This window comes from Acanthochromis polyacanthus, chromosome 4, assembly GCF_021347895.1.
Source record: "Acanthochromis polyacanthus isolate Apoly-LR-REF ecotype Palm Island chromosome 4, KAUST_Apoly_ChrSc, whole genome shotgun sequence".
Taxonomy (NCBI): Eukaryota; Metazoa; Chordata; class Actinopteri; family Pomacentridae; genus Acanthochromis; species Acanthochromis polyacanthus.
In genome coordinates this window covers 3,215,092-3,231,814 of record NC_067116.1, presented here as the reverse complement: position 1 = coordinate 3,231,814, position 16,723 = coordinate 3,215,092, and the positions used below count along the sequence as shown (strand labels likewise).

The 16,723-nt window shown below is 44.1% G+C and overlaps 2 protein-coding genes and 1 long non-coding RNA gene across 7 annotated transcripts in view; 2 read left to right on the top strand and 1 right to left on the bottom strand.

Annotated features, from left to right (window-relative positions):
• Positions 1 to 949, bottom strand: part of LOC127533597 (uncharacterized) — a 99,875-nt gene extending 98,926 nt beyond the window's left edge. The window contains exon 1 of the mRNA XM_051947052.1: positions 410 to 949. Coding sequence (XP_051803012.1) covers positions 410 to 933 — 524 coding nt within the window. The 5' untranslated portion in view covers positions 934 to 949. The remainder of the gene's footprint in view (positions 1 to 409) is intronic.
• Positions 1 to 16,723, top strand: part of LOC110965491 (neuronal growth regulator 1-like) — a 667,889-nt gene that overhangs the window by 246,285 nt on the left and 404,881 nt on the right. The window lies entirely within an intron of this gene.
• LOC127533598 (uncharacterized) lies at positions 949 to 6,038 on the top strand. The gene is made up of 2 exons (XR_007941360.1): positions 949 to 5,208; positions 5,349 to 6,038. It is a non-coding gene; the product is annotated as an uncharacterized LOC127533598 (long non-coding RNA).

Here is a 16,723-nt window from a genome sequence, read left to right as displayed (position 1 = left end):
CAGCTGATGGGGGAGGAGGATGGGGGAGACTCGGACCACTCTCTCCCTTCAGCTGCTTTTCAAACTGCGACATCACAGCTTTGCTCCGATGCCTTAAAACGTTGCGTTCAGGGACCTCCAGGGTTACATAAGCAGCAAAACTTCACCAACAGCCTCACAGCAGCCCGAACAGCGGCTCCCGGTGCCGGTAACCGAGCAGCACGGAGGGACAGTAGCCCGTAAAGTTTCCCGGTCAGGCCGAGCAGATGGAGGGAAAAGCGCCCTTTGTGTGTCCGAACAACAACAACAGACCTACCATGCAGTTATCTATCCAACACAGATCTACATGTATTCATCTATCGACCACAGATCTACCATCGAGTTATCTATCTTTAGCAGCTCTATCTACCGGAGGAACGGAGCACCGTACCTGAGCAGAGCCGTGTCGCCCTGTCTGCTCACCACGCTCTCCACCGAGGAGTAGTCCGGTACGGTCTGTCCCGGCAGGCAGGACGGCAGGAAGCAGCCCAGGCTGAGGAGGACCACCGTGAGCCACTGACCGGAGACACACGCGTCCTGCACCGCGGTCATTATGTCCATCACAGCGGCGATGCGTCGCTTCTCCTCCGGTGTGCTGATAGAGGGGGTCGGCCCGGTGGACGCGCTTCGTGTGCGCACTTTTCTCAGCCCGTGAAGGAGGAGGAGGAGAAACGCGCCTCCCGGTTCCCCGGTGGTTCTCTGGCTGGATGCGGAGCGGAGCGTCTCTCCAGTGGCTCTCACACCATCTAGTGAGGAAACGCGGTGCAAAATGGGAGCAGAGCTAGAAGCAGACAACCCCCAGGCTCTGATCCTGTTGCCATGCGGCCGTTTCCCGGGCAACCCGTATCCCAGTGGCTCGTGATGGAGCGGAGAAACCGGCAGGTATCGACGGAACCCGGGAGCAATTAAAGGCATCGACCGGAGCAGTTCCTCTATTTAAGGAAATGAACGTTTAGGAGGAGAGGAGGAGGAGAAGTTCTGGGAACTGCTGGAAACACTCAGTTCTTCAGAAATCAACAAAAACACACACATCTGTTTTCTATCCTGCAGAGATCCAGAGCTGAGAGGATTCTTGTTTTGTCATTAAGCTGCAGAAAGTTCCTCTTTGTGCTGCTTTAAGCCCTCTGACTTAACCTACATAACATTTACCGCCTGTAACCATGGCAACGACACACATTCACACTGACGCCACAGCAGAGAGAAGACAACAGCATCTCCCCAAAGATATAGAATATATGAATAATATTAATATTAATAAGTAGAAAGAACCATTAACACTCCTGTTGTCTCATGTTAGACCAGAACTGTCCAAAGAAACATAAAAAATGTTTTATATTTAGCAAAAAAACATTAAAACAGTTTAATATTTAGCAAAAAAAATCATAGAAACTGTTTTATATTTAGCAAATAAAACCCAAAAAAAGAGTTTAATATTTAGCAAAAAAACAACATAAAGACTTAAATATAGCATAAAGTCCAGAAAACACGAAAACAAAACGCTCCCTGAAGGTTTTCTGAACGTCTCTGTTTTCTCTTTCCACTAAAGGTTTCCTGATGATAACTTTTGTGTAGTTTGTTGTAAACACAGTCCATACATCACAAACCTTCAGAGAACCTTCAGGGAACGTTCTCTGAACACTAGTTTTATTCTAGGAAACAGAAACAGGAAGTGAAAGCTGCTGATTAAGTGCACATATTTAACCCTCAGATCATCAGAATGACCGTTTTATTACATCCATAGAATGAAAAGTTTTTAACATTTTATATTCCAGATAGTTCTTGAAATACCTGTTTCTGCTCCATTCCATTGAAAAAGTGTTAAAAATTGTCAATAAAACAGAAATTTTCATTCTTCTGTTACTGTTCTGTTTAATTTTCTTCTTTTTCAATCATCAAAATCTGTTTTAAAGTGAAAAATCAACAGATTTCAAACACAAAAATAGAAAACCAACAAGAATCGAAGTGATTATTCTGAAGCTAAATGACTAAAATGATTGTTGTTCGGGTTATTTTAGACCCACTGATGGAGGAATCTGATGACTGGAGGATCTCAGAGTTACAAATCTAAAGTTAACCAACTGCATTTTTATGTTCTCTGCTAAATATCAAACTCTTTTCTGTTTGTTGCTCCATGGGTGCTTCTGAACAGATGTTCTGGTCTAATATGAGACAACATGAGTGTTTTTGTGTTATTACTTCATTTGTATTTTTGTATTTTTAGGCCCACTATGAGGAAACCTGCCTCCAGTTTGTGTCAAATAAAGAACATGTAGGATTCAGAGGAAGGAGAGTTTTTCCTCAGGATATAAAGTCAGGAATAAATCCAATAATAACAGCAGCTCTGAGGACCAACATCTGCTCCAAAATGACCCAAACAAGAATCATTTTAGTCATTTAGCTTCAGAATAATCACTTCTATTATTGTTTCTTATATATTTTTGTGTTTGAAATCTGTTTATTTTTCACTTTATAACAGATTTTGATGAAAAAGAAGAATATTAAACAGAACAGCAGCAGGAGAATGAAAACCTCCGTGTTTTTGATATTTTTCACTCTTTTCCTCCAAGCTTGCATCACATGTGATGGAATCAGAGATAAAGAGCTTTGGAACAGAAATATGACCGTTTATCTAAAAGTTTAAACAGGAACTTAAACATTTAAAAGGAATGATGTCAGGAACATGTTTTTGGAGGAAAAGCTGGAAAATGAACCGATAAAAAATGTTCATTGTAAAGATAATAAAAGGTCACAGTGATGATCTGAGGGTTAAACGTCTTCATGGAGCAGATGTTGGTTATTATTGGATTTATTCCTGACTTTACATCCTGAATAAAAACTCTCCTTCCTCTGAATCCTACATGTTCCTTATTTTACACTTCTTGTTTTTATTAGTTTCCCCGCAGGGATCAATATCGTCTGAGGATATCTGATCTTAGAATCTGATCTGAGAACAGCTCAGAGCCCAGATAGCAGCAGTGATGTTATCAGACGTCTGCTCCAGGTTTCATCCAATCACTTTGGTTTAAATGCAGGGAAAGACTTTCAGAGATGCATTCCAGTCTGTGGAAGCAGAGAATGAAAGTTTTTATTGCAGGTTCTGTTTGCAGCCGTGACAAAGAGCCAGAAAAGTGGTTTCCAGAGGTTAGAGGACGATTCGGGGACGTTGGAGATGAGTCAACAAGCATCGGTCCATGACGAGCAGCGCTAACAGAGGGAGGGCACGCTCATCTGCTCACAAACACAACGGAATCTGCATAACTGAGGCTCCCTCTGCTGTTAACAGCTGTGATAAAACCTGACAGACGTTTCCATCCTCCTCCGTCACTCACAGCAGAGCTCTTCTGTCCTAAAGTACCTCAGAAAATCTACGTTTCCATTCATGAAAGCTTAAATTACAACGGCTCCATTTAGAGTTGGACCAGCAGGAGGAGGGAGGATGACATTTAGCTGATTATCAGCTCAGAAAACCTCAACGTTCTCAGATGTCTGGATGCTTCATCAACCAGGAACCAGCTGAAGGAGATCAGAGCCGGAGGCCTCAACGTTCTCAACGTTCCATCAACACTCAGAATGACGAGAGAATGAAGCAGAAAATGCAGAATACTTTTGTCAGGTCCACATGAAGGTTCAGAACAAGACGGTAGCTAGAGTCAACAGGAACCTTCAGGGAGTTTGTTGAACATAAAGTCCAGAAAACACAATACCACAGCGTTTCCTGAAGGTTCTCTGAAGGGTTCTGTTTTCTGGACTGTCCTCTTGTAAATTTCTACAAAGGTAACCTTCAGGGAACGTTTCCTGAAGTTTTCCTGATGGTTGCTTTTCTGTAGTTTGCTGTAAACAGAGTTCACACAACGGAAGCCTTCAGAGAACCTTCAGGGAACCTTCAGGGAACGGTCCCTGAAAACGTAGTTTTAGTCGAGTTTTACATGAAATAAAGAGTTTTTCTCTAAAGATGTCGTTGATTTTAAACACAGTCCAGAAAACAGGAAACATTTTTGGAACATTTAACGAAAGTTTTCTTCAGTTAGATTTAGGGTTCTTGATGGCAACACCTTTGACCAATCACACTTGAAGCACTTTTTTCACTTACTACAGGTTTTTCCTGATGTCTGAATTCTTGCTTGTGTTGTACGTCGCTTTGGACAAAAGCTTCTGCTAAATGAAACTGTAGAATTGTAAATGAAATTGGAGGGTTCTATAATATAATATAATATAATATAATATAATAAAAGGGCTGCACAGAGGCGTAGTGGTTAGCACTGTCGCCTTGCAGCAAGAAGATCCCCGGTTCAAATCCCGGCCTGGGATCTTTCTGCATGGAGTTTGCATGTTCTCCCTGAGCATGCGTGGGTTTTCTCCGGGTGCTCCGGCTTCCTCCCACAGTCCAAAAACATGCTGAGGTTAATTGGTTACTCTAAATTGTCCGTAGGTGTGAATGTGAGTGTGATTGTGTGTCTGTATATGTAGCCCTGTGACAGACTGGTGACCTGTCCAGGGTGTCCCCTGCCTTCACCAGAGTCAGCTGGGATAGACTCCAGCACCCCCCATGACCCTGGTGAGGATAAAGCGGTGTATGGATGGATGGATGGATGGATGGATGGATGGATGGATGGATAATATAATATAATAATAGATGTACTTTATTTATCCCAGAGGAAATTATTGAGGGTTAGGGGTATTAACAGGGGTAAAAAGGGTTAGAGGTATTAACAGGGGTAATAATGGGTTTTAAGGACTTTATGTTGTTGTCTTTAAACTCTGATCCAATAAAACTGGATGTTCTTGTGTTTCAGTGATGATGGAGATAACTGGTGTATATGTATACTTACATTTATCTCTCTCTATATAATATAGAACAGTAAATATATATACTTATTTGTATCTATATACATATGTGTGTGTGTGTGTGTGTGTGTGTGTGTGTGTGTGTGTGTGTGATATAGATAAATAGCTGTTGCCTTTAACCTCTGATGTAAACCAGTGAAACTTCATTTTCTGCCTGTTCAGTCGTCTTTTCTTCAGGTGTTGTAGCTCCAGTCGGGGTTTCTGCTCTAATCTGACAGCAGTAATGACTGAAGGCTGCTCTTCCTGAAGGACTCGTTCCTCCGTCTGGTGGTCTGGTTGCCTCTTCTGATACTGGATGACCATCCATCACAGCAGAACACCCACAACACTTCTATAAACAGAAACGTAAAGAAAACTGATTTATCTGCATTACAAAGGTTCTTCATGTGGGCAAATAAAACTGACTGTTTGATGTTTCAGAGGATGATGTTAATAAACTCAGTAAATTATTCATTCATTCCATCTGGTTTCTGTTTTATATTTAGGAATAATCAGTGTTTCCTGTGGACAGATCCTCTCCGGTCCGTGAAGTGAAACTAAAACTCTTCTTATCTTCAGCTCCTGCTGGACATCAGGTCACACTGTAGAGGCTCTTCCTGCTCCGATGCTTCTGAAAATTAAGCCCAAAAAGATCCCGGTGGGGAAAGAGCAAAATTAAAACTACTAGACATCGTCATGCTCTGAACAGAAATTAATTACCTTCCACTGAGGTTCCACCAGAAGAGAACAGAGTGAGTGACGGTGTGAAGGTTCAGACGCTTTCATCAACTTTCCAACCCTGTTGTCGACATTTCAAGTTTCCTCTCTGAAGAATCACAGCTGGAAGAAAATCAAACATCTGTCGGGAAATTATACATCTGTGATGGTTAGTAGTCAGAAGACAGGAAACCTTTAGAAAACCATCAGGAAACATTCTCTGAAGGTTAGTTTTTGTAGAATTTGACCATAAAGTCCCAGATTGTTGAAAATAGAGTCTAGAAAACATGAAGCCTTTAGAGAACCTTCATTAAAGCATTCCCTGAAGGTTAGATGTTGTAGAATTTTATTAAGTCAAAGTTTGTTGTAAGCACATTTCGGTAGACAGGAAACCTTCAGCAAATGTTTCCCGAAGGTTAGTTTTACTAGACTTTTACAAGAAAATCATGTTTGTTGAAAATAAAGACGACAACACAGCATTTCCTGAAAGTTGTCTGAATGTTTTTTTCTCAACTGTCCTCTTGGAAATTTCTGAAAATGTAACCTTCAGGGAACGTTTCCTGAAGGTTAGGTTTAGTAGACTTTTACAACATGAATCCATCCGGGAACGTTCCCTGAAAAAAGTCTCAGATGGGAATTTTACAATAAACGTGTAGATTAAAAATAATACCTTCCAGGAAACGTTCCCCAGACGTTAGTTTTTGTCAACATTTACAAGAAAGTCACAGTTTGTTAAAAACACAGAAACCTTCAGAGAACCATCAGGGAACGTTCCTTGGAGGTACTTTCTTCTAGAGTTTGGGAAGAAAGTCCAGAAAAGACGACAACACATTTCTTGAAGGTTCTCTGAAGGTTCCTGGCGTTTTTCTTCTCAACTTTTCTCAGAGGAATCCAAAGAGCGAAGCGGTGAAGAGTTCATTCTGTCACCAAACATGTTGTTTCCTTGTTAATTCTCATTACCTAAATGTGAAGCAACTCTCTGGAACGTCGGTGCTCCAGTTGGCAGGAAAATGGAGCGTCCACTTCGCTTCAGGCTACAGAATAATGAGACTCTGGGAGCTAACAGTGGGCGAAGCCACAATAATTTACTGATGTTTAAGGACACACCAACACAAACAGGCTTCATCAGTCTGAAATAAACCAGAAGGATTGTAGATCATCCAGCTAAAACACAGCTGTGATTTAACTGCATGTGTTAATAGATGACTGATTTATGGCATAATTCTTCTCCTGATGAAATTTAGCCAAAGATCTCTTTTATTTATTCACTGCAATATAACACTTGTCCAGTGAATATGTGGGAAACGTATCATGAATCCTGGTTCCAGACATTCAGAATACAAACAAGGAAATATAGAAACCCACCCAGCCCTGGTGTAAATTAAAGTTTAACATCTCTGAATGTCCCTCAGTGTTACAGTTTAGACGGAGATCTGAGCATCAAAGCTAACATTAGCAACATTACTACGACTACCATCAAAGCTAACATTAGCAACATTACTACTACTACCATCAAAGCTAACATTAGCAACATTACTACTACTACCATCAAAGCTAACGTTAGCCACATACTACTACTACCATCAAAGCTAACGTTAGCCACATTACTACTACTATCATCAAAGCTAACATTAGCCAAATTACTACTACTACCATCAAAGCTAACATTAGCCAAATTACTAATACTATCATCAAAGCTAACATTAGCCACATTACTACTACTACCATCAAAGCTAATATTAGCAACATTACTACTACTATCATCAAAGCTAACATTAGCCACATTACTACTACTACCATCAAAGCTAACGTTAGCCACATTACTACTGCTACCATCAATGCTAACATTAGCCACATTACTATTACTACCATCAAAGCTAACGTTAGCCACATTACTACTACTACCATCAAAGCTAACATTAGCAACATTACTATGACTACCATCAAAGCTAACATTAGTCACATTACTACTACTACCATCAAAGCTAACGTTAGCCACATACTACTACTACCATCAAAGCTAACGTTAGCCACATTACTACTACTATCATCAAAGCTAACATTAGCCATATTACTACTACTACCATCAAAGCTAACATTAGCCAAATTACTAATACTACCGTCAAAGCTAACGTTAGCCACTTTACTACTACTACCATCAATGCTAACATTAGCCACATTACTATTACTACCATCAAAGCTAACATTAGCCACATTACTATACTACTACCATCAAAGCTAACGTTAGCCACATTACTACTACTATCATCAAAGCTAACATTAGCCACATTACTACTACTGCTCGGGTTGCCACCTTTCAGAAATGAAATGTCATGGGTCAGAAGTCAATATTTTCAGTTAAACGTTTTTTTCTTTCTTTTTTCTTTTTTTTTTTTACATTTTTATGTACCATTAGCTGGCCCCCATGCTCACCTGACCTGAATCCAATAGAACACCTTTGGAACATTATGTTTTGTTCCATCAGACACCATCAGGTTGCTCCTCAGACTGTCCAGGAGCTCAGTGATGCCCTGGTCCAGTTCTGGGAGGAGATACCCCAGGACACCATCCATCGTCTCATTCAGAGCTTGTCCTGACATCGTCAGTCATGCATACAAGCACATGGAGGCCATACAAACTACTGAATACCGTTTTGAGTTTGAATTTCAGAAAGATGGACCAGCCTGCCACATCAGTTTTTCACTTTGATTTTGGGCTGTCTTGAATTTAGCCCTCCTGGGGGGTTGATCATTTTCATTCCATCAAACAATGTGGCACTTTTCATTCCTAACACAGTATCCAGTCCATATCAATGCTAAGATCCAGTTTGTTTTTCCCCGTATTGAAATATGTGTTTTCAAAGTGTTCCTTTAATTTTTTGAGCAGTATACAGTATATATATATATATTGTAGTGAATTCTGTGGCAGGGGGGATTCCCTGCGCTGTGATCCCTTGGGGCGGAGATTCTGTGATCAGCTGGACTGATTGTAATTGTTCTCAGCTGATGAAGGGAGGACGCTACTAAAAGGAGGGCTGAGTGGCGGTGTGAGGTGGTATCAGACAAGGACTGGAAGTGCCAGAAAAGCCCGAGGCGGAGGGTTAGGAGGTGCCGCGCTGGAAAGTGTGGCTGAAGGCTGCGGTCTTCTCAGCTCGGTGCTGTTCGCCACCGTTAGGGTGGCCGGCAGCGAAGACAGTTAGTTAGGGGAGCTGTTCCTGTGAGAGGAGGGGAGGCTGTGTGCCTCCTTTAGATAGAGAGCGGGGGGATTAGACGTTGCCTCTGCCGGGCTAGTTCAGTGGTGAGCCAGGGGAAAAACAAGGACAGAATCTCCCACAGCAGAGCAGAGTGCTGCAATCCGACTCTACTCCAGCCTGCATCTGCTGTTGTGCAGCCACCGGTCCAGATGCCTCATCCAGACCCCATGGAGGGATCTCGTTGGCCAGGGAAGGCTAAGTTTTAAAAACGCACCACTACACTTCCGTTGACTATTGTATTTTGTGTTTCTTTTAGCTATCTTTAACCATTTTGATGTCGGCCCATTCAGTTTAGTTCCACCAGGGTTATTTAAAGTTTAGGGCGGTCCTTTGGCTCCCTCTAGTGTTGGGTGGGTTCGACCTCGGTTTTAGTGGGTCTTAGTGTGCAGTGCAGTGGTGTGGTGGTTGTGTGCAGTGTGTGTGTTTCTTTTATAAGTTTAGTGTGCAGTGTAGTGGTGTGGTGTCTGTGTGCAGTGTGTGTGCCTTTTTATAAGGGTCTTGTGTATTCACGGGGCTTAGGTGGGGCCACCCGGGCCAAGAATGATCCTGTGGGGATTTCTTTGAACTGTTGGTGCCAGCCATCATTTTATGTGTCCTCAATAAAGATTGTGTACTTGTATCTGTCTGCCCCTTGGTTATCCTTCTGGGTTTTACCTGACACCGGACCAGACCGGGTAAAAAAAGGTGGTGGCAGCAAAAACTCACGCTACCGTAGCATATAGACTGCCATACTATAAAAAAATTTCACACTGGTGGCAGCGGTGGGATCTATATATATTCTTTGTGGTGTAAGATGTCGGAGTCGGAGAGTAACATTCCTTCTCAGTCAGGTGCCCAGGAGGTGCGGGGGGCGCAAGCTCATTCTTCTGGTAGTATGACTGATCCTCCTGGTCCTATCTCTCGCCCAGTGTTTATGCCTGACGTCTTTACAGGGGTGGGACGGGAATGGTGTGACTGGCTGGAACAGTTTGAGTTGGCTGGTAATGTAAATGGTTGGGATGAGTTGGCTAAGCTTAGGTTTATGTCTCTGCTACTGTCTGGGCATGCTCGCGAAATGTATAATGGCGTTTCGAGGGAGGCCAAGAATAATTATGCCCTTTTAAAAGCAGCTCTGACTAAGTGTTTGCAACCCTGTAGTAATGAAGAGTGGTGTAGGGTTGCCTTCTCAGAGCGGAAGAGACTGCCTAATGAAAGCGCTCAAGAGTTTGGAAAAGTGCTTCGCAGATTAGCCGCAAGGGCCTACCCTTCTTTAGATGATAACACGAGAGACATGTTGGCGAGAGACCATTTCATAACACATTTCACCACTGGTGACCTTCGTGTTAGTCTCCGTGCTGCAAAACCTAGGACATTAGAACTTGCCATCCTTGCAGCTTCTGAGATGGAGCTTCTTAGGGAGTTAGAGCGCTCTCATGTGGCTTCTGATGCACGAGTGAGAGAGGTTACAGAGAGGGGTGAGAAGGTAGATGAACCTGTTCAGTCACTATTGGGGGCGGTTGAAAGTCTGCGCCAGGAAGTTAAAGCCATGCAATCGGTGGTAAAATCACTGCAGCATCCTTCTAGAGCTAAAGCCATAAATTCGTCGTCTTTGGAGGGTCAAAAGCTCTCAGGGCCAGATTTTGTTGCCCCCTCTACAAATGTCATGAGGCGTAGAACCCGAAATCAGACAAATGTTTGTTGGGAGTGCGGATGCGATCGACACCTGCGCCGTGATTGTCCCTATGTGTCGGGAAACTAAAGGGGGCGGGCACAGCGGGCCAACTGCCTGCCCCCTCACCAGTGACTAGGACAGTGGCCTCTTGCAGTAGGAAAGGCAGTTATATTGCTGCAAAAGTGGGGGGTGTAGACTTTTTGGTGGTTGTGGACAGTGGAGCTGATAGATCAGTAGTGCCACATAAAGTGTGGTTGGAAATTACACAGGGGGGTTGCGATCTGGTCAAATATCCTGGTTGTGTGTCGGCTGCTAATGGAGGGGGTATGCGAATATTAGGAGTGTGGCAGTCAGTCTGCCAGTTCGGTAAACTTGCATTAGTAACTGAGTTTTTGGTTGCTGATGTCCCCTCAAATGATATTTTGTTAGGATTTGATTTTCTGTCAAAGTATGGGGCAGTAATCAACTATAAAGATCAAGTTGTTCATGTGATGGATAAAACGTTACCGTTGTTGTCTCAAGAGGATTTCATCAGGCCTCGTCCTGTCGTCGTGGAGTCGGACACTGTGGTTCCTGCCCGAAGTGAGGTGATTCTCCCTGGTATTGTCACCATTCCACTCGGTGACTGTGTAGAGGGTATGTTGGAACCCTCATCCTCCTTATCGGATCATTGTAATGTGTTAGTCGCACGTGTGGTGTGCCAGGTGCATAGAGGAGTGGTCCCCATACGTGTTGTTAACATCACAGGGGACGAGTTGATACTAAAAGAGGGTATGAAGGTTGGCACATTGCACACTGATATTGAGGTGGGGGAAGCAGGGAAACAGGTGGAAGAGGGCAGTGAGGTACCTAGCTCTAGTGTCTTATTGTCTGTTAACACCTTGATGACTAAGTTGGGACTGGACAAGAGGGGGTGGGGCGCATCAGAACAGCAAGCGATCCATGATCTGTTATTAAGACACCTTTCTGTTTTTAGTTCCGGGGATTCAGATTTAGGGAGGACCCCCTTGGCCCAGCACAAAATAGACACTGGAGATGCAAAGCCAATTAAATTACATCCACGTCGAGTGCCTCTTCATTTGCAGGACGAGTGTGCTGAACAAGTTAAGAAAATGCAAATGGATGGTATTATTCGACCTTCATGCAGTCCATGGGCGGCCCCAGTAGTCCTTGTGAGGAAGCGGGATGGGGGGCTCCGTTTTTGTGTCGATTATCGTAAATTGAATGATGTTACAAGGAAGGATGCTTACCCCCTCCCACGGATTGATGACGCTCTGGATAGCCTACATAAAGCGTGCTGGTTTTCAACCTTAGACCTGGCAAGTGGTTATTGGCAGGTCGAGGTAGATCCTAAAGACAGGCCAAAGACAGCCTTTATAACCCGTCAGGGTCTGTTTGAGTTCAATGTTCTGAGTTTTGGTCTCTGTAATGCACCAAGTACTTTTCAGAGGCTCATGGATGTTATTTTGGCTGATTTACAGTGGACTACATGCTTAGTCTACCTTGATGACATCATTGTGTTTGGCCGTACATTTTCAGAACATTTGTCACGTTTGGATCAGGTGTTACTGAGGTTGTCTAAAGCCAATTTGAAAGTGAAACCTTCCAAATGTAACTTGTTTTCAACTCAAGTACATTATCTTGGTCACATAATTTCAGGGGAAGGGGTTAGTGCTGACCCGTCTAAAGTTCAGGCTGTGAAGGAGTGGCCAGTGCCTAAGAATCAGACAGAGGTGAGAAGTTTTGTGGGTCTGGCATCCTATTACAGGCGGTTCATTAGGGGGTTTGCGGAAATAGCTCGTCCCCTTCATCAGCTGACCGAGAAAGGTAGGCGTTTCAAGTGGTCGGATGCTTGTCAAGTAGCTTTTGAGAAGTTAAAAAATGAATTGACTTCGGCTCCAATATTGGCCTATCCAGATCCGGCAAAGCCTTTTATTTTGGACACTGATGCCAGTGATGTAGGAATCGGGGCTGTCTTATCCCAAGAAAGTGATGGGGTCGAACAGGTGGTGGCATATGCCAGCCGAGCTTTGACTAAGCAGGAACGGAAATATGCAACAACAAAGAAAGAGCTTTTGAGTATGGTAACGTTTACAAAGTATTTTAAGCATTACCTGCTAGGCAAAGAATTTATGCTACGCACTGACCATAACTCCCTAAGGTGGTTAAATAATTTTCAGGGGTTGGAAGGGCAGCTGGCCAGGTGGATGGAACAGCTGGCTAACTTCCAGTATAAAATCATTCATAGGCCAGGTAAAACCCATTCGAACGCAGATGCCCTGTCCCGGTTGCCTGCCTTCGGTGCTGACATTAAGTCGGGTTGTCACCTTGGGAGGCAGCCATTTTTAAAATCAAAGGTCTGTGCAGTTCAGGAGAAGGGGCCTGGGGCACAGTCAGATGATGATGGCTGTGATGAGATGGTTAGTGCACAGACTATGGATGTTGAACTAAGGCAGCTCATTCTTCTTAAAAAGCTGGGCCAGGATCTCCCCCAAGATCCAGTTTTGCAAAAGTATAGTCATGTGTGGTCACAATTGCAGATTCAGGATTCTCGTCTGGTTAGAGTTCCTCCGGCAAATTCAGATGCATCAAATGTTCAGATTGTCCTTCCTCAAGCTCTGGTCCCTGATGTTTTGATGCAGTTACATAACACTCCTACTGCTGGGCATTTAGGGATTCAAAAGTTTCAGGGTAAGGTTAAGGATCGGTTTTTTTGGTTGGGATGGTTTGATGATGTGAAGAAATGGTGTCGACAGTGTGTTGATTGTGCTTCCCGAAAAAGCCAAGGTCCAGCTCCATGTGCTCCTCTTCAGTCAGTGCATGTTTCACGACCTTATGAGAGAGTGGCCTTGGACATTCTTGGTCCTTTGCCAGAGACGGGAAGTAAGAATAAGTATATTCTGGTCATAGGAAATTATTTCTCCAAATGGACAGAAGCATTCCCACTCCCTAATCAGGAGGCTCAGACAATTGCCAAGGTCTTGGTGGAGGAATGGGTTTGCCGATTTGGAACACCGCGCAGTATCCATTCAGATCAGGGACGATCTTTTGAGTCTGCTTTGTTTAAGGATTTATGTCAACTTTTGAATATCCATAAAACAAGGACGTCTCCATATCGGCCTCAATCAGACGGTCTTATTGAACGTTTTAATCGTACACTGTTGTCTATGCTGTCATTGTTTGTGCAGGATAACCAGCTGAATTGGGATTCCTTGCTGCCATATGTGATGATGGCCTATCGCAGCAGTGTACATGCGAGCACTGGTTTTACTCCCTACAAGGTTTTGTTTGGACGGGAAATGGTTCTTCCAGTGGACGTGATGTTGGATGTGAACAGGGGACAGGTGTTTTCTTCGGTTAACACCTATGTCTGTCAGTTGGGGGAGACATTGTCCACTGTAGTGGAAGCTGTGAGGGGGCATCAAGCTAAAGCCTCTAGGAGGCAGAAGTCCCAATTCGATTATAGAATAAATTTCCAGTATTACAATGAAGGAGAACTGGTTTGGCTCCGTAATAAAAATAGGAGGAAGGGGATTTGCCCTAAGCTCCAGCGGCGTTTTAAAGGCCCCTTTAAGATACTGGAGAAGATTACGGAGGTGTTGTATCGAGTGGGTCCAGTAGGTGGGGGGAAGGACAGTGTGATACATTTTAACCAACTGAAACCCTATTTGTCTCCTTGTCCAGAACCTCCTGTCCCAGACCAGTGTGCTGTGGGCCCCCAGAGGAGACAAAGTGAGGATGAAGTCCCAGGGGACAGCCAGCAGCAGCCTGCTCTAGGGGCGGAGTCTGTCATATCCTCGCCATGGGCAGCACAGGTTGATGGAGCAGGGGGACGACATCCATCTACAGAAATGAGGAGGAAAGAGTCGTCTGGACAGCAGGGTGGTTGTTCGGGAAAGGTTTCCATGCCGATGAGCCCTGGTGCATGTTCCAGTTTGGGCCAGTTGGTGAATAGTGGCCGACAGGATTCTGCTGCAAGACGATGGCCAGTACGGGACAGGAAAGCGCCGGTATGGACAACAGACTATGACTGTTGATCCTGACTCGAGGACGAGTCTTCTTCGCTAGGGGAGGGAGGAGTGTAGTGAATTCTGTGGCAGGGGGGATTCCCTGCGCTCTGATCCCTTGGGGCGGAGATTCTGTGATCAGCTGCACTGATTGTAATTGTTCTCAGCTGATGAAGGGAGGACGCTACTAAAAGGAGGGCTGAGTGGCGGTGTGAGGTGGTATCAGACAAGGACTGGAAGTGCCAGAAAAGCCCGAGGCGGAGGGTTAGGAGGTGCCGCGCTGGAAAGTGTGGCTGAAGGCTGCGGTCTTCTCAGCTCGGTGCTGTTCGCCACCGTTAGGGTGGCCGGCAGCGAAGACAGTTAGTTAGGGGAGCTGTTCCTGTGAGAGGAGGGGAGGCTGTGTGCCTCCTTTAGATAGAGAGCGGGGGGATTAGACGTTGCCTCTGCCGGGCTAGTTCAGTGGTGAGCCAGGGGAAAAACAAGGACAGAATCTCCCACAGCAGAGCAGAGTGCTGCAATCCGACTCTACTCCAGCCTGCATCTGCTGTTGTGCAGCCACCGGTCCAGATGCCTCATCCAGACCCCATGGAGGGATCTCGTTGGCCAGGGAAGGCTAAGTTTTAAAAACGCACCACTACACTTCCGTTGACTATTGTATTTTGTGTTTCTTTTAGCTATCTTTAACCATTTTGATGTCGGCCCATTCAGTTTAGTTCCACCAGGGTTATTTAAAGTTTAGGGCGGTCCTTTGGCTCCCTCTAGTGTTGGGTGGGTTCGACCTCGGTTTTAGTGGGTCTTAGTGTGCAGTGCAGTGGTGTGGTGGTTGTGTGCAGTGTGTGTGTTTCTTTTATAAGTTTAGTGTGCAGTGTAGTGGTGTGGTGTCTGTGTGCAGTGTGTGTGCCTTTTTATAAGGGTCTTGTGTATTCACGGGGCTTAGGTGGGGCCACCCGGGCCAAGAATGATCCTGTGGGGATTTCTTTGAACTGTTGGTGCCAGCCATCATTTTATGTGTCCTCAATAAAGATTGTGTACTTGTATCTGTCTGCCCCTTGGTTATCCTTCTGGGTTTTACCTGACACCGGACCAGACCGGGTAAAAAAAGGTGGTGGCAGCAAAAACTCACGCTACCGTAGCATATAGACTGCCATACTATAAAAAAATTTCACAATATATATATATCCTAAAGATACAAACAAGGCAACATTAGCTGTGATTTTATGTTTTTTCAATTAAAATGACCCAAATTTTTATGCCAACAATAAAAAACATTGGTGCAGTTTAGTCTAAATCATTGAAAGAGTTTTTTTTTTTCCATTTTTCCTGCTGGATCGGTTGTTTCTGACTGCATTTATCTGCTGTGTTTGCAGAGCGCTGTGAAGTGTTCTGGATGGAAATGCTGCCTGCCTTCCTCTCTGGGTTTCTGCTCAAACAGCAGCCAGAGGCGAAGCAGCAGCTCCTGTGTTTTCTTTGATTGCTAACGTAGCGTAGCCTCCGTCTGAATGCTTCCTGTTCTTAACACCAGGTAAATGTTTCAACCCTCTGAACTGCAGCTTCTTCAGAGGAACCGTCTGAATAAAAAATCACTGGCAATGTTTGTTTGTTGAAATCTCAGAAGTTAAAATAATGTGTACTTTTCATGAAGTCGTTTGAAAAGCTAAAACCGCAGCTTTAATGGATGAAAAGTGAGATTTAACAAAGCATCAGAGTCCCATGTCCTCATTTTCAAACCAAACAGATCTCAGATTTAAGGAGGTTTTAGCTTTTATCTCTTCTTTTCCTCACGTTGCTCTCAGATTTCTGCCTCCGGATAGTTTTTTTACTTGTTCTGCCATGAAATGTGATAAACTGAGTTATGTGTCACTTAGAGGCCACAGAAAACCTCCAGAACTTTGTGTTTGTCTCAAATCCTCAGATACCAAATTATAAATGACTTAAAGCCGATGTTGACGGTCTGCAGAGAGAATCTGCTCTGATGTGTTTGATTTATTTATCTGTGAAAAACAAATCTTCGTAGTGATTTATCAAAGCTGCTCAATGCAGAAAAAGAGGATGGAAAAGGAGCTGAAAGGGAAAAGGAGGATGGAAAAGGAGCTGAAAGGGAAAAGGAGGATGGAAAGGAGGATGGAAAAGGAGCTGAAAGGGAAAAGGAGGATGGAAAAGGAGGATGGAAAAGGAGCTGAAAGGGAAAAGGAGGATGGAAAAGGAGGATGGAAAAGGAGCTGAAAGGGAAGGAAGCTCCAGCTGACCAGTGGC